Source organism: Eubalaena glacialis, chromosome 18, assembly GCF_028564815.1.
Source record: "Eubalaena glacialis isolate mEubGla1 chromosome 18, mEubGla1.1.hap2.+ XY, whole genome shotgun sequence".
NCBI lineage: Eukaryota > Metazoa > Chordata > Mammalia > Artiodactyla > Balaenidae > Eubalaena > Eubalaena glacialis.
Window position 1 is genome coordinate 31591778 of NC_083733.1, and position 12075 is coordinate 31603852.

The window sequence follows — 12075 nt, forward strand, 5'->3', positions numbered from 1 at the left end:
ATGATTTTAATGATATCATAGAGCTCTAAAATTCTATAAATGTACAATTAAGAATAATAAAACACTATGGAAGGAAATGAAACTATAACTTAACTAAGATGTCATAGGCTCCAAAGGTGCAAGGGTAATAATTTTCAGTACAACTGATTGCAGACATACTTAATTTCATAGAAATCTAATTATTTCAACCATAGAAGTAGAAGGGAAATGAGGTTAAAGGAAAAAATCAATTAATTTTATTGATATTCAGCCTCAAATAAGTAGAAAATCAGTTGTAATTGGGAGGCAAAAGTAGAAGGCTATGCACTGTACCTTACCTTAACCTATAGCACATCCCATGACCTGGCCATGTTATAAAGGTCCTTATAAAACAGAAGAATCAGTGAAAGAAAATAAAATATTAAGGTGCTATATTGAGGCAGAGTGCCATAACCTTTTCCAATGAAAAAGTACAATTTTGTGTGAGTTGTTCTAATTAATTTTGCTTCTTATTTCTTAATAGAAGTTTTACCTAAGAAGAGTCAAACTACCATTCAAAACTGCAACTCGGAACTTCATGTTTTCTAGTCTTAACCTTCTGCTAGGGAATTCTTTCTTATAATGTCATCTCAATTTTATGATCTGTGTATTTAGCAGAAAAATAGGTATTCCTTCCTAAAGAGTAAGTGGCCAAGGTAAAATGGAAAATGTGCCCCTAGGATATAGGGAAGAAGAAAACCATCAAAGCAACAGAGTAATGAAATAACCAATCCAAAGGGGAGAAAGATACAGACGTATGCTTGTACCAATATACAAAACAAACCAAATTTTAAAAAACCGTCTAAAATCAAAATTCATTGAACACACAAGAGAATCTATGGTTTCACCTCAAAGGGCATTCAAACCCATGGTGGTCACTGAAGATGTAAATTTTAAAATGGAGGGAAAAAACTGGAGGATGATCAAAGAGACACATTATTTTAAAAATAAATTTAATGTGTAGTTGAAGACAATTAGTAAAACAATTATTCTAGTTGAAAAATTAAGTATACAATCAAATTTGTACATTTGTATAAATCAGCATACTTCCTTCCAGTGAACTAGAGCATGAACTTGGCTACTTCTGTCATTTTTCTCTTCAGCTACTAAAATTTATTGTAAAATAAATATGATGAATAAAGAGATCAGATTAAGATTTAAGTAGGCAATTAAAATCTATCATAAATTTGAAAGTAATTAATATGTAATGCTTATCTTTTGCAAACCTGACCTTTCAAACAACAAAAAAAATCACCAATAACACACCTGTGAGTCCCTGAAGTACATCTCATATTGCTGTATCATTTGTCTGCTAATCAGGCTCCCATGATAAACCACAACATTAATATCAGTCCACGTACGAAATTCTCTCTCCCAGTTTGCAATAGTAGAAAGTGGAGCAATAATCAGGAAAGGTCCTCTTATACCAGTCAGAAGGATTTCGTAGAGGAATGTAATTGATTGAATGGTTTTGCCAAGACCCATTTCATCTGCTAAAATGCAGTTTCGTCTGAAATAAACAAATATATTACCCATGTAGATTTTGGGGTTTTCTGTATACTACAATGTTTTAAAAGATAAATATTAAAAAAAATAACCAGTGATCAAGTTAAAATACTTGTATTTAAAACGTAGAAGTTGCTGAAGTGCAGATTTGGCTAAAGATTATAATTTTATTATAATATTGCAAAGGGTCTACTATAGATTTTTGTAGCTCCAAAATAAAGATACCACCTGTTAGATACCTGATTTTTTAAAAGAACGAAATGGCAAGAGCAAGGTAAACTAAATATGTTATTTATTCAGGAAACATTTATTAAATGCTTTCTGTATCTCACGGATAGTATGAGAAGATGGGATACAAAAGAAATAGAACATGTTCTCTGCCTTCCAGGGGCTTGTATCTATTAGAAAAGCAGACATATGAATAAATAAATAAATAGTCACGCAATGTGCTATCACAGAAGCACAAATAAAGAACTGGTTTTTGACTCTGGCTATACATTGGAACAGCCTAAGAAACAGATAACCATGGCCTTCTCCTTTACATTCTGATTCAATGTGCATGGAGTAGGATAAAAGCAACTGTAATTTTTAAAATAAGTTGCACAGATGATTATGATATATGGCCAGTTAAGAATTATCAGTGTTTATTATGGAACCTCAGAGCAGTAAGCATCTAACCCTGGCTAGAAGAGATGAGAGAAGATAAGACTGCCTTCAGAGAGGAGGACAGTAATGAGGAGCATTTTGCCAGAGGGCAGAGCAAAGGAGCATAAGTGTAAAGAACATGATCAACTGGGAGGCCACAAGTTATTTAATATGGTTTTGAGAGAATGGTAAAGGGAAGGGATCTTACTAAGATAAGCAGGGGTCACAAATAAAGGTTAGAAATCATTCTATAATATTATGAATGAGAGTCACTGAACATTTTTAAAGAAACCTGATGAGACTAGGTTTGTACTTGAAGTTTACTCTGGTGCCACTGTGAATATTAGAAGGTGAAGTGACTTGAAGTTTGGACAGTAATTGGGAAAGTACCGCAATAATGCAGGAAAGAATGGGTGGACATTTGGACTAAGGTAGGAGGGATCAAGAGGAGAAAACTGATCACAAAGTTAATTACATGTTAGAATGATTTGGACTTAGTGACCAATCAGATATATGGTGTAGGATGACAGTCAGATTTCAGTTTGGGTGACTAAATAAGTTGTGTTATTATTAACCAAGATGTAAAATATTTGAAGAATAAGTTTGATATGGAAGAAACAGGAAATAATAAGGTTAAGTTTGAATATGCTGGGTTTAAAGAATCATTGAGATAGACATTAAGGTAGCCAGAAGTAAACAAATATGGGCTTGGAGTTCAAGGCCTTAGTTAGAGATGTTATTGATAAGTGAAGACGCGGGGGAGTAGAGTTTGGCTTAGGGAGAACAAACATGTAATATGAGAAGAAAGTAAAAAACAGAACTTTGGGAAAGAAAAAAACCAACAACACTGAAAGGGTAGGCAAGGAAGAAGAACCAGCAAAGACTATTGGAAGGAATAGTTACAGAGGTACTGGAGAGCTAGGAGAGTCACACTGTGGAAGCTGTTGGGAGTGAGAATAGGGGAAAAGTTAAAAAAAGGAAGGACTAGAAACTACTATCTAACACAGCAGAGACAGCAAATTAGGGCTAAAAAATATCTTGTGGATTGGAAAATTAAGAGTTTCAGAGATGATACAGAATCAAAAGTCAAACGACAGGTTTAAGGAGAACTGGAGATGAGAAAATGGGAAGAGTTCATGCAGGCTACACTTCCTAGACCTTTGCCTAGGAAGTTACAAAGAGGGATCAATGTAGCTAGAAGGAAAAATAGAGCCAAGAGAAGGTTTACCCTTTCCTTTCCTTACTTTTATATATAAGTTAAACCCAAATTTGTTCACAGACTGAAGGGATGGCACTAGTCTTAAGAGATAGTTTGAAGATATAACAGAGAAGGATAATAAGTGATTGAAGTGAGGTTCTGAAAAGATTGGATGAGATGCCTGTCAAGAGCTGAGGTGGTAGCATTAGTCTTGGTTCTGGGGAGGCACCTTTTAACTTCTGATATGAGGACAGAGGTAAGAATGGCTAAGGATGGAGATACATTTGTAGGCTTGGGTGTGAGGGCAGGCAAGAATCTGAATGAATTCACCTACTGGCCCTAGGCTTCTCTATGAAGCAGTCATATATAGAGAGTGAAGGGGATAGGGTTGTGATAAAGTGCTTGAGGAAAGTGGTGCAAGTTTAAAACAAGTAACTGGGAAAGGATATTGATAAGAGAAGACAATTAAAATAAAATTTTGTTAACTATTTTAGCAGGAAGATTCTCTTGGGAAAAATGATTAACATTTAGAAAATATAAACCAGGGGAAAGAGCACTGTGTGGAATAACAGGTTCCTCCTAACGCCATCTGACTGAGTTTCATGACTCACCATTACTCAGTGAAACAGAAGAATCATGTGACAAGTAAAAACACAGAAAAATGATTTTGAATACGTCATAAAATTTTGTATTATTATTAATAGTACCTTCATTTGCTCTTTTATATATACTATCAGACTTCTTTCTCAATCAAGATACCATTTTTTACTTCTTTTGCAATTAATTTTCCATCTCACTAAAAAAAAGGTGAGATAATATTCCGAAAAGCATTTTGAACAACTTGGAAAATTAATAATAAATGGGGGTAATTCATTACTACGTTCTTATATTTAGTATTCTATTCCTTATCAATTGCTGACAATCTGCTTCCTTGAAGACGTACATTATAGACCTATGTAATTCTTATAGATGGAACTGCTGACACCTTACTAACTAGATTCAACTATTGGCAGACAGTAGTGTTAAGTTGAAAAACATTCTGTAACATAGCTGATGTTTGATGATATTAATGAAGGTATTTCAAATTTAATTATGAATTAACATATCAACTTTCTTCTATTCTCATTGGTACACATTAAACGGAAGCAACTGTAGTCAAAATCCTAAATTATAATGTACATATCTTCTTGAGCTAACCACAACTTCATTTTCAATAATGAAGACTCCATGACAGTAATAATGTAGCAACATCAGTACCAATTTTACTCAATGTATTTTGGAATACCTAAAAAAACCACACATTAAATTTGTTTTCTATTAATACACACTACATACCTATTGTACCAGTTGAATAAGAGCCAGTTGAGTCCTTCCAGTTGATATTCCCTGAGTTGATTGCCATTTTTATAATCCCTGGATTGATCTATTTTTTTCCAAATATTAGAAGGAGGACGGTCCTTTGTGGAAAAACAAAGAATGAATGATGTATTTTAGATTTTTTGATCTTCCCTACATCTCATACATGGTAAAAGCATTGCTTTTAAAATAATCATAGAATAACATTATATGACATTATGATGAAATTTTACAAACATCTGAAGACCAAATAAGTTCTACACGAACTCTTCCAGAAAACTGAAGAGGACAGCATATGTCCCAACTCATTCTATGAAACTCTGACACCAAAATCAGACAAAGACATTACAGGAAAACTAGAGACCAATACCCCACATGAACAGAGATGAAAAATTCCTAACAAAATTTTAGCAGATGGAATCTAACAATATATAAAAAGGGTAATACAGCATGACCAAATGGGGTTTTTCCCAGGTATGGAAGGTGGATTAACTTTGAAAATTAATCAATGTTGATCAACAGACTAAAAAACAAAAATATGATAATCTCAGCAGATGCAGAAAACGGAAAAACTGAATGCTTTCTCCCTAAGATCAGAAAAAGGCAAGGATGTCCACTGTCATCACTTCTATTCAACATTGTACTACAGGTTCTAACAGGAGCAATCAAGCAAGAACAAGAAATAAACGTCATTAAGGTTGGAAAGGAAGAAGTAAAACTTTCTTAATTTACAGAAGACATGATTTGTCTACATGGAAAATCCTGTGGAATCTAGAAAAAAGATAAACTAAGAAGTGATTTTACTAACATTGCATGATATAAGATCAATATACAGAAAACTGTATTCTATATTGTAGAAACAATTATAAATAAATTTTAAAAATACTATCTTATAATGGCATCCAAATATGAAAAATTTAGGGTTTACTAAAAAAAATATTTCTTAAATGGTAGCCAATGAACTTTAAAATAATTAACATATAATATTGCTTTAATTATTGTTTAAAATAATTTCCAAATTAATTAATATTCTCCATAATTTTCTTTTCAGCAATCCAATCACTGTTTCCTTAGTTTAGGCCAGGAACAAATTTCATTTGATCAAAGATACTTTACATGTTTTATATGTTGTTTTATTTAATAACAGACTGGCAAAAAAAATCACTTACCTCCTACATTATTTGACTTTGATAAACCAGCACTGTTGTCAAATTGATTTTACAATAACTGAGAGGATTAATTTTATTGGCTGAGTCCCCTTTACCAAGGACTACATTATATATCTAAGGCACTGGCTCTTCCCACCATGTGCTTCAAAATCACGTTTTTAATAACACCTGGGGTCCACTCTCAGATATTCTGATTCTGGAGCCAGGATACAGAAACTAGGCATCTCTAATTTTTGAAAAGTTCCAAAAGTGATTCTGATAAGCACCTCTGACTGAGAACCACTGATCTAAAAAAATAGCTTACTTAAAATGAGGCTAAAGATCAGGTTACCACTGAAGCATGGTCCCCACCCCAAAAAGAATATCTTTCCCTTTCATAATATCCTTTAGACTACTCCTCCCTGAATTAGTTAATTAACACTTTTGTTTCCTGGCTCAAGGAAAGGTACTTAGAAATCAAAAGGAATGGAGGTGAGCTGCTATGTTCTTGGTAATAGACTGTGAGTATTATTGGGAGATAAACTAAGAAGACCAGAAAATAAGAAGACAACCAGAAAAAAAAAACTGTTATAAAAACAATATGATCTCTTCCATGGAACAATTCATTCATTTCCTTCTCTTACATCACATCTCCACATTTTACATGGCAGCTAATCATTAGCTCTGGTGCTAATCAAAAAGTGATCTGTTCCTGTCTTTTCATGCATAAACTCCCTCTTTAGTGAAGTAAGAAATTTCTATGACCAAATTATATTTGAAAGAGGACTGGCCAAAATATTTAATAAAATCATAGTATGTCTCTTTGATGTGAATTTCTTTTGGTTGGCTCCCCAAACTGAATTCACATGACAATAAAAAAATATGTAATTATTAAAATATCACAACTTGCCATCGCCTTCCAGAATTCTGTAGTCTTTGTACTAGAAAAATCAACAACTGACTCAAGTTTTTTTTTTTGAGCAGGGAAGAGACACAGATGTATCAATAAAAAATCAGTGTACTTAACTTATGTAGGCCTTTTTTTTTTTATTGGAGTATAATTGCTTTATGATGTTGTGTTAGTTTCTGCTGTACAATGAAGTGAAATCAGCTATATGTATACCTATATCCCCTCCCTCTTGGACCTCCCTCCCACCTCCCCCCATCCTACCCATCTAGGTTGTCACAGAGCACCGAGCTGAGCTTCCTGTGCTATACAGCAGGTTCCCACTAGCCATCTATTCTACACATGGTAGTGTATTTATGTCAAACCTAAACTCCCAATTCGTCCCACCCTCCCCTCCCGCTCTGTGTCCACATGTCCATTCTCTATGTCTACATCTCGATTCCTACCCTGCAAATAGGTTCATCTGTACCATTTTTCTAGATTCCACATATATGTGTTAATATACGATATTTGTTTTTCTCTTTCTGGCTTACTTCACTCTGTATGACAGGCTCTAGGTCCATCCACATCTCTACAAATGATCTAATTTCGTTCCTTTTTATGGCTGAGTAATATTCCATTGTATATATGTACCACACCTTCTTTATCCAGTCATCTGTCATGGACATTTAGATTGTTTCCATATCCTGGCTACTGTAAATAGTGCAGCAATGAACATTGGGGTACATGTGTCTTTGAATTATGGTTTTCTCAGGGTATATACCCAGTATTGGGATTGCTGGGTCATATGGTAGTTCTATTTTTAGTTTTTTAAGGAACCTCCACAGTGGCTTATCAATTTACATTCCCACTAACAGTCCAAAAGGGTTTCCTTTTCTCCACACCCTTTCCAGCATTTATTGTTTGTAGACTTTTTTGATGATGGCCATTCTGACTGGTGTGAGGTGATACCTCATTGTGGTTTTGATTTGCATCGCTATAATGATTAGTGATGTTGAGCATCTTTTCATGTGTTTGCTGGCAATCTGTATGTCTTCTTTGGTGAAATGTCTATTTAGGTCTTCTGCCCATTTTTTAATTGGGTTGTTTGTTTCTGGATATTGAGCTCCATGAGCTGTTTGTATATTTTGGAGATTAATCCTTTGTCCACTGCTTCATTTGCAAATAGTTTCTCACATTCTGAGGGTTGTCTTTTTGTCTTATTTATGGTTTCCTTTGCTGTGCAAAAGGTTTTAAGTTTAATTAGGTCTCATTTGTTTTTATTTTCATTACTCTAAGAGGTGGGTCAAAAAAGATCTCGCTGTGATTTATGTCAAAGAGTGTTTTTCCTATGTTTTCCTCTAAGAGTTTTATAGTGTCTGGTCTTACATTTAGGTCTTTAATCCATTTTGAGTTTACTTTTGTGTATTGTGTTAGAGAGTGTTCTAATTTCATTCTTTTACATGTAGCTGTCCAGTTTTCCCAGCACCACTTACTGGAGAGGCTGTCTTTTCTCCATTGTATATTTTTGCCTCCTTTGTCAAAGATAAGGTGACCATATGTGCGTGGGTTTACCTCTGGGCTTTCTATCCTGTACCACTGATCTATATTTCTGTTTTTGTGCCAGTACCATACTGTCTGATTACTGTAGATTTGTGGTATAGTTTGAAGTCGGGGAGCCTGATTCCTCCAGCTCTGTTTTTCTTTCTCAGGGTCTTTTGTGTTTCCATACAAATTTTAAGATTTTTTTGTTCTAATTCTGTGAAGAATGCCATTGGTAGTTTGATAGGGATTGCATTGAATCTGTAGATTGCTATGGGTAATATAGTCATGTTCACAATGTTGATTCTTCCAATTCAAGAACATGGAACATTTCTTCATCTGTTTATGTCATGTTTGATTTCTTTCATCAGTGTTTTATTGTTTTCTGAGTACAAGTCTTTTGCTTCCTTTGGTAGGTTTATTCCTAGGTATTTTATTCTTCTTGTTGAGAAGGTAAATGGGATTGTTTCCTTAATTTCTCTGTTTTTTCATTGCTAGTGTATAGGAATGCAAGACATTTCTGTGCATTAATTTTGTAACCTGCAACCTTACCAAATCCACTGATTAGTTCTGGTAGTTTTCTGGTGGCATCTTTAGGATGTTCTATGTATAGTATCATTTCATCTGCAAACAGTGAGTTTTACTTCCTCTTTTCAAATTTGGATTCCTTTTCTTTTTCTTCTCTGATTGCTGTGACTAGGACTTCCAAAACTATGTTGGATAAGAGTGGTGAGAGTGGACATCCTTGTCTTGTTCCTGATCTTAGTGGAAATGCTTTCAGTTTTTCACCATTGAGAATAATGTTTGTTGTGGGTTTATCGTATATGGCCTTTATTACGTTGAGATAGGTTCCCTCTATGCCCATTTTCTGGAGAGTTATTATCATAAATGGGTGTTGAATTTTGTCAAAAGCTTTTTCTGCATCTATTGAGATGATCATATGGTTTTTATTCCTTAATTTGTTAATATTGTGTATCACACTGATTGCTTGCATATATTGAAGAATCCTTGCATTCCTGCGATAAGTCCCACTTGATCATGGTGTATGATCCTTTTAATGTGTTGTTGGATTCTGTTTGCCAGTATTTTGTTCAGGATTTTTGCATCTATGTTCATCAGTGATACTGGTCTGTAATTTTCTTTTTTTGTGATATCTTTGTCTGGTTTTGGTATCAGGGTGATGGTGACCTTGTAGAATGAATTTGGGGGTGTTCCTCCCTCTGCAATTTTTTGGAAGAGTTTGAGAAGGATAAGTGTTAGCTATTCTCTAAATGTTTGATAGAATTCACCTGTGAAGCCATCTAGTCCTGGGCTTTTGTTTGTTGCAAGATTTTTAATTCCAGTTTCAATTTCATTACTTGTGATAGGTCTGTTTATATTTTCTAATTCTTCCTGGTTCAGTCTTGGAAAATTGTACCTTTCCAAGAATTTGTCCATTTCTTCGTGGTTGTCCATTTTATTGCCATATAGTTGTTTGTAATAGTTTCTTATAATCTTTTGTATTTCTGTGGTGCCAGTTGTGATTTCTCCTTCTTCATTTCTAATTTTATTGATTTGCATCCGCTCCCCTTTTTTTTTTTTTTTTGATGAGTCTGGCTAAAGGTGTATCAATTTTGTTTATCTTCTCAAAGAACCAACTTCTAGTATTATTGATCTTTGCTATTGTTTCCTTCATTTCTATTTCATTTATTTCTGCTCTGATCTTTATGATTTCTTTCCTTCTACTGACTTTAGGTTTTCTTTTTTCTTCTTTCTCTAGCTGCTTTAGGTGTAAGGTTAGATTGTTTGAGATTTTTCTGGTTTCTTGAGGTGAGATTGAATTGCTATGAATTCCCTGTTAGAACTGCTTTTGCTGCGTCCCATAGATTTAGGGCTGTCGTGCTTTCCTTGTCATTTGTTTCCATGTATTTTTAAATTTCTTCTTTGATTTCTTCAGTGATCTCCTGGTTGTTTAGTAGTGCACTGTTTAGCCACCATGTATTTGTGTTTTTTACAGTTTTTTCCTGTAATTGAATTCTAATCTCATAGTGTTGTGGTCAGAAAGGATGCTTGATACGATTTCAATTTTCTTAAATTTTCTGAGGCTTGATTTGTGACCCAAGATGTGATCTATCCTGGAGAATGTTCCATGTGCACTTGAGAAGAAAGTGTATTCTGCCACTTGCAGGTGGAATGCCCTATAAATATCAATTAAATCTATCTGGTCTACTGTGTCATTTAACACTTGTGTTTCCTTATTTATTTTCTATTTGGATGATCTGTCCATTGGTGTAAGTGGGGGGTTAAAGTCCCCCTATTATTGTGTTGCTATCTATCTCCCCTTTTATGGTTGTTAGCATTTGCCTTATGTATTGAGGTGCTCCTGTGTTGGGTGCATATATATTTATAATTGTTATGTCTTCTTCTTTGATTGATCCCTTGATCATTATGTAGTGTCCTTCCTTATCTCTTGTAACAGTCCTAAAGTCTATTTTACCTGATATGAGTATTGCTACTCCAGCTTTCTTTTCATTTTCATTTGCATGGAATATCTTTTTCCACCCTTCACTTTCAGTCTGTATGTATCCTTAGGTCTGAAGTGGGTCTCTTATAGACAGCGTACATACAGGCCTTGTTTTTGTATCCATTCAGCCAGTCTGTGTCTTTTGGTTGGAGCATTTAATCCATTTACATTCAAGGTTATTATCGATATGTATGTTCCTATGACCATTTTCTTAATTGTTTTGGGTTTGTTTTTGTGGGTCTTTTTCTTCTCTTATATTTCCCGCCTAGAGAAGTTCCTTTAGCATTTGTTGTAGAGCTGGTTTGGTGGTGCTGAATTCTCTTAGCTTTTGCTTGTCTGTAAAGCTTTTGATTTCTCCATTGAATCTGAATGAGATCCTTTTTGGGTAGAGTAATCTTGGTTGTAGGTTTTTCTCTTTCATCACTTTAAGTATATCCTGCCACTCCCTTCTGGCCTGCAGAGTTTGTGCTGAAAAATCAGCTGATAACCTTATGGGGATTCCTTTGTATGTTATTTTTTGCTTTTCCCTTGTTGCTTTTAATATTTTTTCTTTGAATTTAATTTTTGTTAGTTTGATTAATATGTCTTGGTGTGTTTCTCCTAGGGTTTATCCTGTATGGGACTCTCTGCTCTTCCTGGACTTGGGTGACTATCTCCTTTCTCATATTAGGGAAGTTTTCCACTATAATCTCTTCAAATATTTTCTCAGACCCATTCTTTTTCTCTTCTTCTTCTGGGACCCCTTATAATTTGAATGTTGGTGCGCTTATTGTTGTCCCAGAGGTCTCTGAGATTGTCTTCAATTCTTTTCATTCTTTTTTGTTTATTCTGTTCCTAGGCAGTTATTTCCACCATTCTGTCTTCCAGCTCACTTATTCGTTCTTCTGCCTCAGTTATTCTGTTACTCATTCCTTTTAGTGTATTTTTCATTTCAGTTATTGTGTTGTTCATCTCTGTTTGTTCTTTAGTTCTTCTAGATCTTTGTTAGACATTTCTTGTACTTTCTCAATCCGTGCCTCCATTCTATTTCTGAGATTCTGGATCATCTTTACTATCATTACTCTGAATTCTTTTTCAGGTAGGTTTCCTATTTCTTCTTCATTTATTTGGTCTTGTAGGTTTTTACCTTGCTCCTTCATCTGTGACATGTATCTTTGTCATTTCACTTTTTTTTTTTTTTTTTGATGGGTGGGATTGTTTCCTATCTTACTGGTTGTTTGGCCTGAGGCTTCCAGCACTGGAGTTCATAGGCTGCTGGGTAGAGATGGGTCTT

The 12075-nt window shown here is 34.6% G+C and overlaps 1 protein-coding gene across 14 annotated transcripts in view; it reads right to left on the reverse strand.

Annotated features, from left to right (window-relative positions):
• CHD9 (chromodomain helicase DNA binding protein 9) overlaps positions 1-12075 on the reverse strand; it is a 244191-nt gene that overhangs the window by 80096 nt on the left and 152020 nt on the right. For all 14 annotated transcript variants that reach the window (XR_009697877.1, XM_061173544.1, XM_061173550.1 and 11 more), the window contains 2 exons: positions 4703-4824; positions 1285-1528 (listed from right to left, as the gene is read on the reverse strand). Coding sequence is in view for 13 of the 14 variants with exons in the window: in XM_061173544.1 (XP_061029527.1) it covers positions 1285-1528; positions 4703-4824 (366 nt within the window). In the remaining variant the exon portion in view is untranslated. The remainder of the gene's footprint in view (positions 1-1284; positions 1529-4702; positions 4825-12075) is intronic.